Consider the following 21,711-nt stretch of genomic DNA (forward strand, 5'->3'; position numbering starts at 1 on the left):
GCAGGAAAATGCGCGCTCTGGGCTGAACCTGGACTGTGACCCTTGTGCCTCAAGAGCATCACAGGCTCCTCTCCTGCAGGTTTTTGTTTTCTCCTGCTGTAGCAGTACCTTCCTTTCTCCAAGGTGGAGTTCGCTCACCCACGCTGCGGAGGATGCGCTGCCTGCACTGCCTGTCTGAGCAAAGAGCTCTGCGGGCGGTGCTCAGGGGCAGACCTCGCCGTGCCTCGACGTGGGAAGCTCCTCTTCCCCTCGCCGTGAGCCCCCTCCTCACCACCACCCGTACGGGGCTGCCGGGGTCCGGCCGGGGCTGGGGGAGTGCTGGGCGGCTGAACCAGCACCCCCGAAATAAAGACAACCACGAAACCTCCGCTGGGTCTCCGTTGTCCGCGCTGTGGTTGCCGCTCCCTCAGGGCTGGCTCTGGACCGGCAGCGGCCGCCCCGTGTGGGCGCGTGGTTGCGCGGCCCCGCAGGCACCGGGGCTGGATGCGATGACCCCTCCGGGCCCTGCAGCCCCCTGCTCCTGTTCTTAGCCCCTCTGCCAGCGCCGCTGCACTGCAATTAGCGGGGGGGGGGCTGGCTCAGATCCCCCGGCAGCTTGCTGCAGGGCAGGCTTTCTTCAACCAAAATTGCTGCTGAGCCCACAGGCTTTTCTGGTGTTCTGTTGGTTTTGTTTTCGAATAAATGCTAAAAGCGTTTTTGAATTGTTTAGCTCTTTCAAGTCCAGGTTGCTCACTGGACCATTTCCCCTTAAATGGCTGTATTCTGAAACCACGGATTTTTTGCCATGAGCTGCTGCGCGCTGCTCTGGGGCCTGGCAGAGGCGCCGCAGCTCAGGGCAGGGCACGGCCGGCGGGCAAGGGGCAGGGGTGGGAGCGCTTCCCTCGCCGGAGCAGAGGTACACCCCCACCATGAGATTTCCTAACTTCAGCGGCCATTTACTACCAAGCATCAAGGCAGCGATGCCCAGAGAGGCGTCGGGGAGCCGAGGGGCTTTGGCACACCTCACCTGCAGGTGCTGGTCCCCGGGGACAAGCTCGTGGCCGAGGGGCTCAGCCGCTCGGCAGCAGAATCCCCGCAGCAGGGCGGGCGCCTGGCACCACCCCCTGCCCCGCGCCACCCCCTGCTCTGCCCCTGGCACTGAGCGTCGGAGGGGCTCTGCCTCAGCCCCAGGCCCTGCCTGGGCTCAGCCTCCCCGGTGGCTTTCCTTCCTGTAAGCCCTGCCTCTGGCTTCTCCTCAGCAATTCCTGACAATTTGTTTTCCTTTCATCTGCAAAAAACACATCATAAAGGGGGGGCTCACCACCAAGTGGCTGCGGGGCGCTGGCGGGGCACCGGGCAGCCTCCCCCGGGCAGGGGCTGCTTGCAGGAGCCGCACCTCAGGGGGTGCCGGGTGCTCCCTGAGCCCGAGCTGCTTTCCCTGCTCCTAAAGCATTGCCTTGGCGTGTTTGTGGCTGGGACGTTGGCACTGACCCCGGGCAGCCTTAAAGCGAAGCTGACGGACTTGCATAAGCGTCCCGCCAGTACAGCTGCGGCCACCACTGGTGAGCGGTGGCTTTTGGGTGGAGCGCGCCAGCCTTCTGCGGTGCGGCATTGGGCGACAACTCAGGGGCGGAAAGGAGACGGGAAGCTGCCCGGCTCAGGAGCTGCTCTGGCCATTTCAGATGAGTAAGTTCAGCTCCTGTGTCTGTGATGGGCTTCAGCTGAATAGCAGAAAACATGCTGACCTGCATTTCAACCTGTGGCCCTAATTAAATGCCATAAACCAACGGCAACACTTTTTCAGCAACAACCCTTGACACTTTTTCAGGCTCCTCATTGTTTTGTTACTCTCGGTATCTTTCCTGCAATTATTTTGTGCCATTTCAGCCCCCGTTTGAGGCTGCTGGACTTTGCAGGCATGCCCTATAGGTTCACAGCTCACCTCTGTCCCTATCGTCTTTGTGTCCCGGTGTGCCAGGAGGTCACTCCGAGAGACCCCTTGTCCCCAGACCGAGCACCCAGTTTGCACCCCATGACACCCGGCTGGGCACCGGCTCCGGGGAGCCAGGTCCTGCCTCCCCAGTCCCCTCTCAGCACCACAGCGCGGGGCGCAGGAGGGCAGCCCCAGCACACCCTCCTCCCCGCAGGATTTATTAGAGCTCTGGGCATTTTGACAGTCAGCCTTTTTTCTGTTAACGAAGAAGAAAATCGTTCCTCTAGCAGGGAACACCGAGTGCGTGCTGATTTCTTCACTGCTGAACGCCGCAGCGTGCTGGTGGAGGGTGAGCTCTGCCTGGAGCACACGTTTTCTTCCCCGAGTTCATGCGTGAGGTTCATGGCATGCAACATGAAGTGCTTCCTTCGCTCCCTCTTAGTTTTCCCCCCTTCCCGTTGGCTGGGAAGACTAATCCTAAGAACATAAGCGGGTAAGAGCCCACAGTCCCGATCTCCCAGCCTCGCCTGCACCTCGTTGCAGCTCCAGTGCCTGGAGGGCTCGGAGCGACACCGCTCCCTTGCGAGGGTGCTGCTCAGACCCAGACGAGGAGCACTCAGCACGCCGGCGGGCACACCGGGGATGGGTGCTCCTGGCACCTGGGGGTCAGGAGGGCCAGCGGCAACTCGAGAGTTGCTGCCCTTCCTAGCACCTTGTTTCTCTTTGCAGTCTGAAAAATCAACTTCTGGGGCCGCCATTTTTCCAGGGATGGATGCCCTCAAAGCCATGCTGTTTCAGGGAGAGCAGCTGTTTCCTTTTTGTGTTAGCTCTGGGATTAAATGATTACAGATTAGGCTGAGCACTGAAGCACTATCACAACAGTTTTGGTGTCCCAACCCACAGATGCAGTGTTTTGCTTCAAAATGCTTTGACCTAATCTGAGCAAGAAAAATATTTTCCAGCGTAAGTAAATCCCGTAGGTTTTTATATGGAGAAAGCATGTAACAGGACGAAGTTTCCAAGTCTGAGGCTGGGCCTCTGCTAGGACTTCCCAGAGGAAGAATTCGGAGAGGTTAAGGGCACACTTCAGTAGACACATCTATATGATAAATTTAGAACTGAAATGTACTTAGTGGAGCACTGACAACTGAAATTTATGTGCTGCACAGAGACCCATGCAGGCGCAGGAGCCCGCCCACGCACGGCTTCCTGCAAGACCAGAGCCTTAGCTTTGAGCCACATAATTGTCTCCGGCCAAACTTGCTGCACAATTAACCAGCTGAATGCTGTGATTTAGGAGCCGCTTTCTACACAGACATTTTCTTGGCAACCAGCAGCAATTTTACTCGGCCTATACATAAATCAAGAGTAGGTCCACCAAAAAATATCCTGCGATTGGCTTAAAAAATCAGGAGATGCTTTGAAGCGGTAAAAGCTGTGCCACTCTTTATTTTCCTTATATTTTCAGAAATGTGTGCAAGAAGTTCTTTCACGGCCTCTGTCCCCCTGCCATCCCACCAAAGAGGCTGCCACCCACGGGGCTCGGGGGGAGCCGGTCCCCAGGGCCGGTGCCTTGGCCCCGCGTCCCGCAGCCCTTCCTGAGGGGCCGTCACCGCCCAGCGGGTTTGGGTAAGGAGGAACCCAAAGCTGGTGGCGTTCCTCATGCCCGGACCGCGCGGTCAGCCTGACCCCACCGCAGCCTGCGGGCTGCTTTCATGCTTTCCTGCTCATAAGGAGGATTTATGTGGGAAGCTCATATGTAAGCATACATTAAAAAAAGAAGAAACCAGGCTTTTACTAGACCAGCCAAGGCATTCGGCACAGCCACACGTTGCCACAGCCCCGCTCTCCTGTTGCACCCACCCCGGGTGCCCTCGGCTGAGCCCCCGCAGGGCTGGGGCTGGGCGCTGTGGGGGTGTCACCCCCGTGCCCCGGGCATCCCGAGGGGCTGGAGGAGGGCAGAGCACCAAGATGCTGCCGGCAGCCACTGAGAACAGCGGGCACGAAGCACTTCCCTGGGCTCCAGGTGAAGCCCAGACTTTTAATTAGTCTGTCCTGGAGGGAGTTGTGAAATCTTAAAGAAGGTTGGAGAAACTTAGCCAAAGGCAAAGGACACTTACAATAACCTAGCCTGTGGCCAGACCCTGCTGTGCCGGGCACAAGACCCCACTCAGCTTTCACAGCTGGGAGTCCTTCGCTATGTGTTTGTACAAACAGCCTCAGTCTCTGGGCAGTCCCGGGGCTGTCGTCTGCAATCGTCTGGTCCAGCAGCGAGCAGGCACTTGGAGCACAGGGTCCTTCTGCTGGTCTCCGGCTGGGAGCAATAATCGCGGTGAGCTCCCTGCACGGAGGCGGATGCTGCTGCTAACGGAGGTGCACCCACGCCTGCTGGAAGCACGCGGCCCTGCGCTGTGAGGCAGCTTTAAGAGGGTTAGTGCGGTCCAAAATCCGGAGAGAGCTGGAAGGCACACAGGGAAATCATTGCCAATGCAGCTGTCTCTGTGTGTGCAGGGCTCCGCAGCCCCTGGGGAGGCGAACCACTGTGGAAGTCAGTGTTCAAAGCAAGTCATTATCACGTTATGAAATGGAACAATTTTTCTGATTTACAAATTCCCCACTGCCTGTTCTGATACAAATGCAAGCAAAGTGCTCTAAAGCATGGAGCCACTTCAGGGCTGGCTGACATGAGATGTTTCCAGCTAAGCCCCGTTCCTGCCTCAGCTCCTCCTGCCCCGACCCACCCCGTAGCAGCAGGGCCCTGCTGGCACGCAGCCTGCTGAGCCCACGCATGCGAGGATGTGCTTGTGTGTCTGTGGGCAACCACAGGGACCGTCCAAAGGACAGAACAAAAATGAGGCTAGCAGCTTTATTTGGAGCCCCTCTGCTCTGAATTCAGAGCCAGGGCAGAGTGCTGGCCAATCCTACAAGTATCAAAATCAGATATTGTCCTTGCCAAACATATTCACTAACTGTATCTTACTTGGGCTTTCTTTCTTTTTAGCAAAGAGTGAGGTAAAAAGGAAGACATCGGCTGAACCCGTTCTGGACCTGCACACCATAATTGCTTTTGTCTTCCTCCTGGTAGCAGAGCTGTGTTTGGGGGTCGCTGTTAAAGGACATGGGCTGCTCTGCTCCGGAGTCCTCCAGGCACACGTCTCAGCACGGGCACTGCCGCCGTGCCAGCAGGGTTCTCCTGCTCTGCGGCCACTGGGGAAACTGCATTCCTCACACGGGGTTAGGAACTACCTTGAGGCAACAGCAATTCACATGTGATTTGTAGGTCATGATGGAAGTCATGATGGACAGATGTGCAATGGAAATAAAGGTGCAGTGGAAATGGCTGGAGAGAAACCAAACAAAACTAGTTCAGGTAACGTATATCTGCCCGTTTGACAAGACCAGTCCTTTGCAGCCACTCAGAGTAATTCCCTACTGTCCTCAGAGACAAATGCTGTGACAGCGCCAGGAGGCTGGAGCCCATTAGGAGCCAGAGCCCAGGAGGCGTGTGGCACCGGCAGGACAGGGTCAGCAACTGCATGTGGTGGTGGGCTCGGGTTCCTGGATGTCCCGGGGGTTGCTGGTGGCCACGTAAGAGCTTGGTGGGGTACACTGGGTCTCAAAGATGTTGCCAGGTATCTGCAAGGGCAACATAGCCTGAGAACTGTGTTGGATTTCTCAGTGTCAGTTAAGGATGAACTTTGAAAGTAACATGGCCATTTTCAGCTGTGACTCAGATAAAGGGACGGGACCGGATTCTCTGCAGATGACTAAACATGGTACTACTTCACATGGACAAGGTTTTTTTCTATGGTAAGTAAATTTTGCTTTCAGTTCATGTGGTATTGGTACATGTACCACTGCTGTGCAATTATACACTAGCCATTTCCAGCTATTTGTGAACTGATGAGGTATTATTTTTTTTCTAAGCTCCTCGGTTTGTCTCACAGTGAACAAATCTTGACCTTGTGCAATACTCACATCTGTGCTTTGAATTAAAAAGTGGGCTGATAAGCAGTCTATTTTATTACTTGGAGAGCACAGGTCAATTTTATAATGAAGTTACAGCAGAATGGATTTACAATTGCTCATAAAGATACTGAAAACAACAACGAAAGGAGGAGGACACCGGCCTTTATTAGCTCCTTGCTTCAAGAAACACATTAATCAAATGATATCCAATTTTAAAAGACCCAAAGAGGCATATATGAAAGGATTAGTCAGTAGATGGGTAAATGAATTAATAGTTCGGACATGTAATTAATAGCGAAAATCCGACTGTGAAAAATAGCCTATGAAAAACCCAACATACAGCCTCATCCATTTAAAAATGACCCAATTATTCCTGGCATCTTCAATATCTATTATTTGTCACACTGAATAACATTTTTTTCATGCACATAACTGAAATAAAAGCCAAATACACGCATACAGCAGTTTTCCAACAAACAAGATTCTGCCTTTTATTGTATTTATAACAACAGATTTTAAGATTACAAAAGAGTTGAACACCAAGCATGAAGGTCTGTCCCGTGGCACAGCACAGGCCGAGTGCTCGCACGGGACCCAAGCATGGACTAATAGTCAAAAACTAAATAGTTTGATTTCCCCTACTGTAGTATAATCGGCTTTGTCTTTATCCTGGGTGCCGGACAGGCTCCCCTTTTTGGTTCGTTGCAAGAAGCGATGTCCTTCAGTCCAGCGCTCTGATTTCCGAGTCACCTCCCGCGCGTCTCCCGCCACACCTCACGGCAGCGGGCTGCCACCCGCTTCCAGCCTCGACGGCACCGTGACATGGCAGGTCTCTATTTTCCTTATTCTGTGTATTTAAGGCCAGATCATAGCTCCAATAAAGAACAGGAACAACAAAAAAAGGAACAGTGGCAACAAGCCAACCAATGTCTTTCTCTAGAAGCAGAATTTGGCCTCAGATACTATTAATTTAGGCAAAACACTGCCATTTTTGAACAGTGACTGGAAAAGACCACACTGTTGCAACCATAGTCAAGTTGCAACCCTCGTAAAATGATGTGTGTATGCTTCAACAAAACTGCAACTCGTGCAGAGCACAAAGGTTGACAATGCAGCAGAAAGGTCCCACAGAGACAGGGCAAAGGCTTTTTGATACCATGTGTGGGAAGCCAAAAGCTCAGCCCGCACCTCGGAATCACTCACTTGGAAACAGGCTGGAGCAATAACTGCATCATTGTACCTGACATTCTTTCTGCCCAGTCTGTAGGCTGCTTGTTCCTTTTCTTTTGGTAATCCTGTGGTGTTTGCTTCATGACTTTACTTAGCTATGGTGAAACAAGCAATTGCAAATACATTACATTATGCTTTGTTACTTTCATGAATATAGCTGTGGGTTGGGAGTCCTCCCCAGGCAAAAAGGCACCAGCAATGAGCTTTTTGGCTTATTACAAAGAAAATAAAATATATCAGTATAGAGAACTCTTTTTATTACAGAGACGTTAACAAATAAAAACAGCATTAAATTGCCACAGAACACAAAATACCTGGCACAGAGAGCAGCTTATAAATTTGCTGTGGTTTTATGTGTGGTGCAGATATTTGCTTTTTGAATCACAAAGGCAGGTTCCCCTGCCATTTTAAATGGGAATGAACAAAAGTCCCTCCTTGCTTCCTCAAAGCAGTGACTACGGCCCCGGTGAGCGAGAATACAGAGGTGTGGGAAGGTTTCAGTCTGAGCCTTTTCTTCTGGAAACCCATGGCTCGGTGGCCAGCTCGTGCCCGAGGCGCTGGCGGCCGCCTTCCAGCTGTGCCGCCCCTGGTGCCGGGCTCTCGCCGGGGGCACCGTCCGTGGCCGCGCCGTGCCTCCTGGCCAGCGGGCACGAGCACACAAAGGTGCAGAGAGCGATTCTGTCAGTCCTTGTGGTACAAGAATGTATGTCTGTGCCTCTAAAAAAAAAAATCTACTTTGAAACGTCAGGTAGGAAGCGGCTACCACTTTGTAATTCCAAGATTCTGCCCTAAAGTGCAGGACACTGTGCAGCTGGAGAGGGCAGAAATAAAGGCTGCTCTGTTGTCCCTTAAGTGCGAACACTATCCCTGTCTAACCAGTCAGTTAAAGGAAAGCTGCAGATGCGGACACCGACACCAGACCATGCCAGTGCACGCTCCATTCATGTCATGCGAGGACGGACCCTTGACAACTGGGCAGTACATAACCAAAAACAAAGTTGAAATCAAAAGCTCCCATTAGTATTGGCACACGGACTCATCTCCTGACGAGTACTTAGTTACCGTCAGTGTGCAATCAGGAAAGAAACCTTCTTACAGAAGAACATTAAATAGACATTTTTAGCAATATAAATTGGGGCATGCCTCTCTCTCTATATATAAACTATACATATATACATTTAACTTATATTGTTTTATTGAAACATCTTGGCAGAGGGATCAGTACCTGGAGCTACAGCTGCCTGTACCTAGGAGCTGCAGAGACAGCCCTGGGTTAGATGGCTGCAGGGAGGCCAGCTCTTCCCAGCCATGCCGCCAGCCTCCCCGGCACCACCCCGGGCACGCTGCGGGACGTGGCAGTGACCTGACTAGCTCTGCACACACCAGAACGAAGTGTGACTCCATTACACCGTGGTAGAGGTGATAAGCACCCTCACCTTCCTCCCCAGGTCCGATCCACTTGGTGTTTACCTGCCTGTGCATGGTGTGGGATGTTCGTTGCTCTGGCTTAACTTCATTTTTTCTGAAGCCAAGCAGAAGGCGCCTCTTGGCTTCTATGGGAGCAAGTTAAGGTGGTGCCAAGCTCTCCAGAAGCAGTCACACAGGCCCTCCACCCCAGCTCCTTCTGCACCCCTTGTCTCATGGACTTGTACCCTGCCACACCTTAACACCCCTGCCAGGCCAACAGCAGCGTGTTCCTCGTCCCCCACCTGCTGCCTTCGAGGGGAGCCGATGGTCTGAGCAGCAACCAAGCTTACACCAGCACAAAAGCCCCCGGAGTGCCGGGACAACGCGGGCAGGGCCCACATGGGGGCTGCGGGCCCTGGAGCGGGTCTGCGCCGCGGCTGCACCCGGGGACCTCAGAAACGCCGCGACAGGATTGTGACGATGGTGAGATTCTCTTCGCTTTATTAGAGCAAAAGTAGACAAGAAAACGCAAAAGAAAACACAAAGTACAAATATATATGTCAGGATCTGGACTTTGGTATTACTTAAGCCTCTTTTTTTCCAGTTCCTGCAGCAGCTGATAGAAATAAACAAAGAAACAGTGTTAGCCTCCCCCCCCCCAGCAAATACACGGCTGGGTGCTACTGATCCTGGCTCCCAAACCCTCCAGTAATTCCTCCAAGAGTATCATAAAAAGCTGACTTTTGGGGAAAAAAAAAAAAAAGTTGCAGAAATTGACTTTGAAACCAAAGAGCTACAGAACACAACCCTAATGCACAGGAGCTGTGGGGTGTTTGTGGACAAGGCAACCCAACTGCCCACCTACACCATCGGATGGGTGGGACTGCAGGTGAGCACACGCTTCCTTAAAGCACACGTGGCTGGAGAGGCATCATACGCACAGGCTGCAGGCGTCTGGCAGACGAAGGCAGATATACACGGACAGTATCCCCCTTCTAAATCACTTTTCATTCACACTGTGTGTCCACCAGGAAATCAGTGTATGCAAAACCCTATTATATCCAATTTCTTCCCAGCCTCCCAGCAGAAAAGTAACCAGCAGGCTAACTTCACACTCATTAACTAATGAAAACCTCACTGACGTGAGCTCCTGCAATGTATAAAGCTCTCCAGAGAAGCCATTTAGACTGACCATAAGCATCCTCCTGTTGATGACAGAGATCAGGGCATTTTCAAGCCAGTTATTCATTGTACTCCTCTGTTAATAGCCAGAAGATGTTCAAGAATGGAGGAATACACCAGCAGGGCATTTAATTGATTCATTTGCAAATATTAATAGACCATACCAACACTTAAGATGCCACAGCCCTCTAAATAGAAGAAGCTATTGAGAATCTGTGCCTGTTGGCTGATGCTCAAGAAAGTCATCTGTGGCTTCTGATGCCACCTACAAGAAGGGCTCTCAGGAAGAACAGCTCGATCAGAGCCATAGATACCAGGAGAGGAAATCTCAGTACAAATAACTGTAAAGAGAGACCTTCCGTTCAGGATTTTTGTTTTTCCGCACCGCTTCCCTTAAGGAAAACCCCATATAGCATGACTGAAGAACATCAGTAAAATTAAAGGCTCGTTCTTACTGAGAGTTTGCAGAGAACCCAGATGCACCACAAAGGCGTTTGCCGGCAGAGCTGATGGTTACGCTCAGCTCGTGAAAGGTCCAAGAAGCAGGAGAATTAGCACTCTGCTGCATGGCAGAGTCAGGAGACTATGTACATGGCATCAACCGTCCCGAACCTAACTCTCTTCTCTGTAAAGACGTCTGACAAACATGACTAGTTGGCATTATGCAGAGGGAATACAATGTGATTTGTAAGGAGGCTCACCTCTCCAAACTCCCAAATTTGACTGCACTTTCTGTGTGTTTGTGCTGGGGGACCACAACAGCACACTGCACAGGGGCACCAAGTCTCCCACAGGCGAAATCGCTGCCTGTCAGCAAATCCACAGGCAAAGGCCTCATTTGCTGTTTACCTTGTGTCCTCTGCGCGAGGAGCACCTGCCGGCAGTCCAGGCCGGCCCTGCCAGAGCCTGCCCCGATTCACTGGCCAGGGCTGGCAACACAGCTTTGGTGGGCTCGCCAACGTGGGGAAGGGGAGAACCAAAATACCAAGGGGAGAGAAGGTTTGACTGCTTTGTGAGAAGTGGAGCCTGCCAAATAAGCAAATCTGGATGTGGGCTGGTGGGCCTGCACTTCCTTGCGACCGTGAGGTACAAAATGGAGTCAAGCCAACATCTATGGCTGAGAAACCAAGCCTCCTTTCCTCAAATATTCCTGACCACTGGGAGCCATCAGCAACTGCAGATCTATTAACCTTTAATTTTGTCTGGTTTTGAACTGAATGCCCAGGTTCGCTAGGGTGTGTTTATCCACCTGCACAGGCCGTGCTGCGTCCTGCATTGCATCGGCCCAGGCACGATGCAGAGGTGTGACAGTGCACACAGGAGGTGCCTGCAGTCAGCTACCAACATCAGCAGGAGCCACGCACACCTCTAAGAAGAGAGAAGGTCTTTTAAGCATTTTCTACACTTCCCTGAAGCGCCATGGAAATACCGTGCCTGTTGCTGTGACCATCTCCCATGGGACAGGATTAATAACAGGTCACAGATCCTGCAGAGACAGTCCTGGCTGCTCCCCTCCTGGGACGCTCGTCTGCTGGCGTCCGAAAGAAGAGTTTGGACAAATGGAAAATAAGTAGTGTAGCTGAAAAACCTGGGCCTTGGACACCCAGCGTGAACGGAGGTGGTGCGGGGCAGAGGCAGGCGGGACTGGCGGTGCCCGGCAGCAGGAGGGCAGAGGCCGAGGTCCGAGAGGCGTCAGGCACTTGTGAAGGTGGGGTAGGGCTGTGCCTGCGGGGCAGCAGCTGTCCACGACCAGAATGTGACCGCTGAGTGCCCAGGCGTCCACCGGGCACACGGACATTCAGTTTGCCTCAGGAAAAATATCCCAGGTGAAAAGCAGTAGCCACCCGCAGCCCCCGGGGATTTCCAGAGGTCGTCGTCCCCTCCAGCCCCTGCAGCGACAAACCGGTGGCGTGCTGTCAGCAGCCCCTGTGTGACGGCAGGGCACCTTCCGACTCCGAGGCAGGGTCTGTAAATTCAACAGGTTGCAAATTCGTCTCTTTCCTCTAACTCCATTTCTCTACTGCAACACTTTAACTTGTCTGCTTCCCAGCACCATAACACAAATGAAATGTCCCAAAAGAGGCCAGTAAAATATCCCATGCCCAAACATATAGGTTCGACCTGCTTCTCACCTTTTTTTGTTTTACAGGGGGAAAAAAAAGAAAAACAACACAAAAAAATACAGAAAACAAAAACAACCTACTGGTGGCATTTCTCCCAATCTCCTGTGGCCCTGGGCCACTAGAAGTCACTGCAGAAAAGATAAAGGAGAGAGTGCAGACACCGTGCCAGGGACACAAGGCCACACGCCACGTGTCCCAACAGACCAAGCCAGCCAAACCTAGGCAGAAGCCGTGGCAGGTAGTTCAGTTCAGAGGTACCACAGGAAAAATAGAAATCTAAGGAATCCCAGCAGGTAGTTGCTACTGTCTGTCTTCTCGGCACACCGTCTTTAGAGGGGATTTCCCAAGGCACTGCAGTACAGTAGTGCAGAAACAATAGGCAGGAGATGGCTGAAATGGGGGTGGCAGAAGTGGGAGGTCCCCGCTGGAAGATCACTCCGCGTGGAAGTAGATAGGTTTGACTTTTCCAGACAGGATCTTTGGAACCTGCACAGAAATGATCTCGGCCATCATTTCAGGGTAGTCCACGCTCACCATATGTGCCTTAATTAAAAGGTCAAATGTAAACTGATGCAGATCCTTGGCAATCTAGGAAAGAAAGAAAATCTGTTAAGCAAAAAGCCCCTGTTCAGTGATTTCTCTGGGAAGATGCTGAGCAGACAGCAGCAGACACAACATACCAGGGCTGGACCTGGTTTGCTCTCTGGATGTCACTGCCCTGCTGGCAGTTACCAGGCGGCAGGTATTAGACATCTAACTATATGGGCAGAGGGCAGAGCCCTGGCAAGGAAGGAGGGCCTAAGTTCTAAGTCACAAATAGGGATTTTTTTATTTTTATTTTTTAATTAATGCTGAAAGCAGAGTAGATTCATGGAGGGGCACTGTGATTTAGGACTGTTTTGCTAGGCTATCATTGGAAAATAATTGTCTACAAAGAGTTCTTCATTGCTAAAAAAGAAAGCTCAAGGACCCAAGCACAAGGGTGGCTATTGCAGGGAGTGACAGACACAGCTAACTGTCACCTTTCACTCCCTGAGCAGTTAGGTGCCCTCTTTCCTCTGTCGCCTTATCTAGGAGCATACTGTAATACTGTCCTGCAAATGTGTGTTAACACAATGTTAACAGTTACAAAGCAAACCACATCACAAGTGCTTTGACAACCTACGTGCGCCTAATCTGCTTCTAGTTTGAAAACTTGCAAGGTGTGCCTCTAATAAGTAAGCTTATCTTAGCATAAATTACTCTATTTCACTCCTCTTTCTCCACTGAAACACCATCTGGGTCCCACACGCTGATGCTCTCGACTCCTGTTCAGCTGCGCCAGGGACATGACAGAGGGCAGAACCTGCACTGTCTCCTGCCCGCTTGTCTCCTTCTTTTTAACAACAGAAGCACCTGGACACAGCCAGGGCTGTGTGTGGAAACATTGAAGGAGAGGAGCAGCACAAAAATGACAACAAAAAAAACTAAAGAAACAGATACAGGTAAAAACATCATGAGCACAGTGTTCATGTCTACAAGGGCTGTGACACTATTTCCCAATGTTCCTGCATCAGCAAGATTCCCTCTGTTCTATACTCCCAAATTCCTACGTCCCAAATAAATCTAGTAACTCTGGACTGTGTACAGACAGCCATCTCACTGTTCTCTCTTACAGGATGCACGGAGTCCAGGACCTTGGTGAGCTGGTAAAATCGCCGAGAGCAGGAGGTAGGGTTCTTCCTCTTGCAAGCGATGATCCGGTCAAGTTCCTTAATGTAATTCATTCGAAGTTCATCAAAGAGCTTCTGGTTCTTCAGGCCATCCACTGGAACTGGATGGAACAAGGAGAGGAAACAGTAAGAGTTGCCCAGAAAGCGCAGAGAAAAAGATAAACAACATGGAAGCTGAAGAAATGGTTAACACAGGCCTACCGGGAAAGGTGTGCCCTCACTCTGATCAGCCCATCGGACCACTGCTAACCAAGGACCCTTGCTCAGCACTTGTTACAGAAGGGAGGCACAGGACCGAGGTGCAGCACCATTTTCTGAGCGGTGCCCAAAAGGGCAGCAGATGGGCTGAGGAGCCACCTCGTGCAGGAGCTGCACGGGAGAAATGCTGCAATGTGCAGGGGCAGGATGGCCCGGCTGCAGCGGGTTAGGGCACCGCGTCCTTACGCTTGGCAGCTCGCTGCCTCTGCGCAGCTTGAAGCTGAGAGGAAAGATCCAGTGCCATCCCCTGGGGAGCACCAGTACATGCGGGTGTACACAGAAAGGCACCAGACACTTTCAGGGCAATACTGTGTATAGCAGCTGGTGATCTGTTGCAGGAAGGATGCGAGTACTTACTAATACTGAAGAAGAGTAGAGCCTTCATACAGAGAAACTCCTGGGGTGTGATCTGAAGCCAGCCAAACTCCTGAGAGAGGTGCCGCATCCTGACACATTGGCTGTACATTCTGGATTTGTGCATCCGGTATCTGGCACAACAAGATGCACAATGCATTGGCAGGGAGATTAAATAATTGCTTGTGTGATGTGTGGGTGTTGACAAGCTCTGCCTGGCCCAGAAACCCAGCCTCGCCTGGAACATCCCCACTGCCGAGGGGGAACGTTGACAGCAATGAACGAATGTTGAATACGGGAGAGGAAAGTTTTTCAAAATACCTCCATGTGACCTTCTGTGCCTGGAAATGGATGACTATCTTGGATTTGCAAGGTTCATTTGACCCTCTGCCTTCTTGAAAAATGACTGCATCGATTCACCATATTCGGCTATCCAAAAGGGACACGAAGCCGAGCTCTGAACTCTCAGACAGGAGGAGTGGTTTTGCTTACTGCTGTGCTTAGTTGTTGTTTTATAGCTTTTCTGCCTTAGTGTCAATAAAACCTCCCCAGCTCCACGCTGATGGTGCATCAGAGAGAAATCATCAGGAGCTCACGGTATACATTTATCTCTGTTTCTGCTCTCTCTAACTGACCAAGCAAACTGAAAACAGGAACTCAAATCCCTCAGTGAAAGGCAGGTCTGTGTGGCCCAGCTCTTCACACCCCGTGCCAGCACCTGTTGCTGCCCTGGTGGAAGTCCAGCTGAGGGCAAACTTGAGGGAAAGGGAAGCAGGAATAGCAGAGACTCTGCAACTCATTATTCCTGCAGATTACTGCAGAGCAATTACAGGAAAAAAAGTGGGCCCCTCCTATGCTTTTTTGGTCAGCTCTCAAAGCCTGATTACTCAGCTGTACATTTCATAAGCAGACGGTAAAGCAACTTCCTTGCCTTGTTCTCACTTCTCACCTAGTCTGACTCAGACAAAGCAGAACTTTAGACTGTTGTTATTTTGCACTTACTCATTGAAGACCAAATCTGGAGCAAAATAAAGCATCCTGGAGTTGACATTAGTGAAAGATCTCCAACCCATAGCAAAAACCATAAGACCCATCCAAGAATACTGGATTATTGACATCTGGTCATCCACATGCAGATTACGAAATCCTATTAAAAAAAAAAAAAAAGCCAGAGGGATGTTACAAATTAATATTTTGTTCCTGCAGTTACCAGGATTGTTTTCATGCAGACTCCAACTCTCCCGCAGTGACCCTGTAATGACACGGTGGTCCACAGACTGATCTCAGCTCGTCCCAGGACACACGAATGAAGCAGGGTGATAGGAGTGAGGTGCATCAAGGCACCCACACACTGGTGGGAAATCAGGAACATCCAAACCACAAAACTGCACCTGAAAGGGGAGAAAGGGGATCCCCCAAACTCAAGGAAGAGATAAAGACCACGTTAAAAACACAAACAGAAAAGCATTTTAAAGGAAGCCCATAGTAAGTTGTAATAAATGACATCTTTCCCCCAGAAGTCTCAAAGAACTTCAGAAATTGTAATTGAAGGCTTTGTAAGTCCCAGTGAGATGAGCAATTCTCCAACAGGCTAGACAAAGACTACACAGGAGGGTGGGATTAAATGAGTTCCTAAAGTCCCACAGGACCTATGTTCAAATAAGGGCCCTAAGCACTTCCCTCTCCCAACAGAAACAGGTAAGCGCTGCAATCACGTTCATTTCTAATAGGTGCTAATTAGAAATCCAGAGCCAACTGGAATCTCATTGTGCCACACACTCTGCAGCCACAGTGGAAATCCCAAAGTTCCTGCTCCAAACCATTTGCAATTTTCATGTGAGACAGAACATCAAAAGGAAATGAAACAAACATCCGATGACAATTTGCTTTGTTCTGCTACCCGAAATAGATGGGCTGATCAGGAGCTGGAGCCCCAGACAGCAATACAGCTAACCGTACCGAAGTCTCCATGCACAGAGGCAGAAACAAGCCCTCATTAACCAATTACTTCCTTTGGGCGAAATTCTGGCACTCAAGGAAATCAACATTTTCTCGTTTTGAGAAAATCACGTTATTCCAATCAAATATTAAAGCAATTCTAACACCGTCAGTGTATAATTATAACCCACAGTGTATAATTACAATCCACTGAGGCAAGCATCTGTCTCTTGCTTGGGAAGCTGTCAACTGCAAATGAGCACACGTCGTGTTTCATTGCTGACGGAAATTGCTTTAGGTTTGTACATTTTCCCTTCAGCTTTCACGTCACCATGAAAAGCTACCAGCTTGTGGGCAAGGAGTGTCCTACTGACCCTGAGCAGGTGATTTCCATTCTGAGGGCTCTTAGCTGCCTACCGACAACGACAGCTTTCAGGCAGTCAGAGCGGAGCCTGTTTGCAGAACACAAGCACAGGTGATGCACGTGGACAACTCAAAGATTTCACAGAATTAGTCATAGTCATCTCTAGGACATGTCCTGGTTAGAATTTCATTTTTACTTACAGTACTGCATGCTATTAAAAACAAACAAAAAATAACCCAACAACCAAAAAATAACAAAACAACTTCTTACTTATCCAGTAAATCTGTTCAGAGATGAATTCACTGCCTACTAAATGTAAGAAAACAACTGTTTTCTTCAATTTTCTCCTACTCCATACTTGCTCCTGTTATTTTTTCTTGCCTAGACTTTCTGAGAAGACTGGAAAACTTGAGTTACTTGGAAAGGAGCCATCCTGCTGGTCTCCAGAGCTGTAACTCTGTGGTGAGTAAGAAGTGTGATGGTGCAGGGAATGCTCCTGCACTGTCACTCCAGTGATGAGAGTAAACATCTCGTTGGTCCGCTACACACTCAGCTTCTTCCAAAATCAGTACTTTTTTTTTTTCCTCCCTACTTAACTTGCTCTTTGATGGAAAAGCATATCTTCTCTCAGAGGAATTAATAGACAAAGGAAGGAGCTTTGCTGGCAGGTGTTTCCGATGCAGCGTGGCGAACATGAGGAGCACATGCTGAGCTCCTCCAGCCGATGCGGGCTCACTGTGACAGGCAGCTCACGCTTTTGGTCCTTTTGAACAGACAGGACCACGGCAACGTGCTTCCCACAAGGAGGGGGCTGCCGTGTGCTGAACCTTCCTGAGCCCCCGCTCCAGGAGCCACCTGCGGGGAGCAGGGCAGCCCACGGCCATCACCGGGGACTTGTGCTCGCAGGAGCCGGGCTCTGTGACGCTTCAGGGGCCTGAGCCAACGGGCCCCCCACTTCTGCTGGGTGCAGCATCAGCAGGACAAAGCAGTTGCAACACCAATATCCATGGCAGAACTCGTCACTCAGCTCAGCCCACTCGTGATGTTGTAAGCTTGGTGTGCATTTAGCAAGTTGTACAGTACAGGTGCAAACCAACGACCAAAAAAGGCTCTGCAGGTTTCAGTTCTTATTTATAGACTCAGCTTGGGTTTCTCCTAAACATCGAGTATCGGCTTTTCAACATATTTGTTGAAAGTATTTGTTGCATCTACTCTTTTTGCCACGAGAAGGATTTTGGTGCACTTACTCACTACCTTGTAATTACAATGTTCACTAAAAAAATATATTTGCACAAGCTCTATCAGCATCTAAAGAAAGGTATTTGAACACAACAGTTTTGTTGTTATAGGACTTAAAATTTGCTTCTGCATGTACAAGAAAACAGGTTGTACAAGCAGTGCGGTTGACTTTTCTAAAAGGAATCACTGCTTTCAGTTTCCAATCTGGAACACCTTGAAATAAAACTTGTTTTCAGAAGCCAGATACCTATCACTTCTTGGAAGCCTACTGTTTTCAGGCATCTTAGATGATGTATGGTCAAAATCACTGCAAAAGAAAATAAATACAAATCTACTGCCATAATATATTGCTAAGTTTCTAGTACTGCCATAGTAAAGGACACCCAGCTGATGGTAACTTCTATGGAGAGCAATCATAGCAAAAATAAAATTAAATGTACTGATGTCTTGAGTGAGATGAAAGCATGACCTTTTTCTTGTGAATAATCTTAAAGCAGCAAAGTTTAGAAATAAAGTCTTTATCTTCTCTGTTGATATAGTGCTGTGCCATAATGATATCTCACTAAGAGATAAGCAGTTAAACAGCTCATATGTTACCATAAAGTAACATTTCAATAAAAATGAATACTTACTTATTATCCTAGAAATTTTATTTTCCAGAGGATGGAAGAAGACACAATTAATTGCATCTTTATAATTACAGGGTGAGTTAGATATAACATAAGGCAGTAGATCTGAAACAGAAAGGCAAGCAAGCAATGGGCCTGGAATACCCATAAAGCCCTAACTTAAACAGCAATTACTCAGAAATTTGTAAAAGCTGCAATAAACAGGAGTATCTGCAATGATACCGCCTGTCAGGTGGCATATTTCACCTGATAACATGTGCATCGAGGTGCTAGAGACATGAAGTGTATTCATCTGTCTCATTTGCAGCAGAGTAGCAGCTTGCCCTTTTGCTGGTCTGCTGTGAAGCAGACATTCCCCATACACTTGCAGACCAATTATTTTTTATAGACTGATTTCCTAGCAGCTTCAGGAATGAACTGAAGATTTTTCGTTTTCTGACAGTTAGAACGATTTTAAACTAAAGTGTTTGAGTGCTGATCTAAATTAACCATAACATCTTGACTTAGATTTTATATATATAGGGAAAAGAGAAAATACAGATTTTATGAATTTAATCAGACTTTTGAATTCTGTATTTCAGTAGCTTTTTTGGCAAGCTATGGTTATTTAATCTTTCCTTTCCAGAGAAAGCACAGTCTGAGTCTACCTTGTTCTGCTGCAGACATTCAATTACATAGCGTCCAAAGGGCCATGCATTAAATTTTCTCCACTAGGCAGAGGCTGATATGGCTACTGACATTGCAAGCATGATTCAGAAATGCTCCTGCTCAATGCAGTCTTGTCGCTGACACTCAAGGATATTATTAAAACTTTGCTGAAGTAAGTGCAGCAATACCTTGCCGCATATTTTCACCCTCGGTATACAGGTGAGGTTCAATGGAAGATGCGAGGTTAATAGACGTCTATTAACCAATATCAATCTGTTGACTGCAGTATCAGGCTGACACTGCCTCTGTTAACAGGTGCAAATTCTCATTCCTCCCGCCAGCAGCAGTCACTGTAAAGTAAAACCTCTGCACCTTTTCTCTTTTCTCACTTTCTGAGATAAGTCCCTCACCTGGCAAGCAGAGCTGCTCAGGCTTAGTTGAGCCCATGCCGGTGCCAGCTGGGCTGCGTTCGGGGGCTCCAGCGGGCAGATGCCGTGTGCCCAGGGCTGCCCGCAGGCACAGAGGCAGAGCCAGGAGTGCTCATGGGGCATCAGGGCTGCCTGTGGGGATGAGCGGCCGCTGCCCTCGGCCACGGGCTCTGCTCCTGCTGCACCAGCCGCGCTGGGCAGTGTGGCTCCAGAAAGCTCTGCGGCCACCCGTGGCACCTCTCTGCCAACCACACTCATTAGAAGCCTCTGGCCTCCCGGCAGGCTAAGAGCACATCTTTTTGTTTTGGTAAACACAGCGACACCCCGCTGTTTTGTATTGCTTGGGCTTTGTTTCCATTACTTCTCCCCCTGCATTGTTTTCAGCGCATCGCTGTCCCCGCGATCTGCCCTGTGTCCAGCTGCCTAGCCAACCAGCAGCCCCAAGAGCTGGAAACACTTCTGCACTGTTAGTCAAAGAGTAACTTAAAGCGATTCTAGCCAGCACACTGCCCGTGGCTATCCAGCAGGACACTGCAGGTCTGACAGGCGTCAAGGAGGCCCCTCGGCTGCCGGCTGCCCCGAGCAGCAGCACGTGGCAGAAGGCAGCACCACCAGCAGCGGGTGTGCAGCCACCAGCAGCGGGTGTGCAGCCACCAGCAGCGGGTGTGCAACCACCAGCAGCGGGTGTGCAACCTCGCCACAGCAACATCTGGGTCACGGCTTGAGCAAAGGCTTGAGCAAAGGGGCTGCGTAACCACAGCCCGAAGCACAGAACAGCAACAATGCTGCAGTTGTTTACTCCTTCCCTGGAAAATATCAAGAGAATGACTAAGTGGTAAATTTGTCGTTGTTACTGTTAAACTCCATGTTGGCATATGTCACACAACTACAGGGAGAAAGCTGGGGAAAACAAACTAGCGTTGCCTCTTGCTCCAGGCATAGTGCAGCTGATGGTGACACCGTGTTCCCACCAGCAGCAAGCTCCACAGGCTCCATCCACGCCAGCACGCAGGAGGCATCTCTTCACACTTGTCAACAGCTTTTATGGATGGCAGACACAGCTGGTGGGTGCGGTGGACAAGAGAGCATCCCAAATACCACAGCACTCCCGTTTTGAGCTCTGACAGACCGGCCAAGGAAGCCTGGGCTCTGTAAGCGATGCTTGTGCCCACGGAGGTGGATGTGGCCACGTTCTGGCTTCCCAGAGAGCAGGTGAGAACTCACATGAGATGAGCAGAGTGAACTTTGCCCAGGTGCTTCAGCCAGGCAGTTTGTGTGGCTGCAGGCAGCTGCTGGGGCTCTCTGCAGCCTTTTTCTTTCCCTCCATAAAAGTCAGAGGCCTTTGAGTTACTTAGGCCCGCCAAGAGGTCTTGGGAGGACAGGCTGGAGAGCTGGGAGCCGCCTGTGCTGAAGAAGCCCGATTCTGGTGAGGAACATCAGAATAAAGGAACCAGGGCTGTTCTCAGAGGACACGGCAAGTGATTCTGTCTCAGTAAGGAGCTCTTGGTGAAGAGGGAAGATGAGCCTCTAGAAAACATGTAGGGTTGCTATGTTCCAGAGGCAAGAGACCTTGGAAAGGCAAGTGTGGTTTCCAAAGGAATAAGCCAGTCTAGTGAGACTGTGAAGACAAAAATAGTACCTTAGGCTGTGGCTACACCTACACTGAAATAACCAGGATTAAAGGCCAAATATGTTGCCCAGGAACCAAGAGACGGGCTGTAAACCCACCAGCATGTGAAGGATGGCTGATCCATATTGAGAGCTCTTGTGTTTTATTGCCTCACTTGTGTTGGCTTTGCTCTCAGAAGACTCTGAGAACTGTGCTAAAGGCTTCTCAAACAAAGGGAGATTCCCTTTGGGTTTCCACGTCTTAAAACAGATTGATTGGGCTGATAAGACCAGTTTATAATAGGAGCTCTAAAATGGGAGTTTTCTTTTGGAATAAACCTGATCCTAGATTCCCCAATGGTCTCCACAGGTGCCCAAGTGACGTCCTGACCTCCAGGGTCCCAAGAGGAACCAGACGGTTTCCTCAGAGGAGATATCCAGTTAAATGTAAATTTTTGCTGAGTTGCCTGCATACTTAGACCAAGCTCTGCAGGAACTCAGACCCAATCCTCAGCTACTTTCAGCAGCTTCCCCAATTCCACTACCACTTCACGAAGCAGTGCACGTCTGGATCACCTGGAGAAGGTATGCTTTCCTCTAGCTCATGCAAGTTACCGGGTGGTGCTAATCTCTTGTTTGGAGAAGAATTCTCCAGGCTTGGCTGTAACAGCTCTGGAAGTGGAACAAAACTGCTGCAGGAGAATGGAAAG

At 49.9% G+C, this 21,711-nt stretch overlaps 1 protein-coding gene across 1 annotated transcript in view; it reads right to left on the bottom strand.

Annotated features, from left to right (window-relative positions):
• Nucleotides 1–6,346: 6,346 nt before the first annotated feature.
• AR (androgen receptor) overlaps nucleotides 6,347–21,711 on the bottom strand; it is a 61,747-nt gene continuing 46,382 nt past the window's right edge. Inside the window, exons 5-8 of the mRNA XM_083796860.1 lie at nucleotides 15,150–15,294; nucleotides 14,151–14,281; nucleotides 13,479–13,636; nucleotides 6,347–12,411 (exon numbers count right to left, since the gene is read on the bottom strand). Of these exons, the coding sequence (XP_083652986.1) occupies nucleotides 12,256–12,411; nucleotides 13,479–13,636; nucleotides 14,151–14,281; nucleotides 15,150–15,294 (590 nt within the window). The 3' untranslated portion in view covers nucleotides 6,347–12,255. The remainder of the gene's footprint in view (nucleotides 12,412–13,478; nucleotides 13,637–14,150; nucleotides 14,282–15,149; nucleotides 15,295–21,711) is intronic.

The sequence above is a fragment of the Anser anser genome (assembly GCF_964211835.1).
Source record: "Anser anser genome assembly, chromosome: 13".
Lineage (NCBI taxonomy): Eukaryota > Metazoa > Chordata > Aves > Anseriformes > Anatidae > Anser > Anser anser.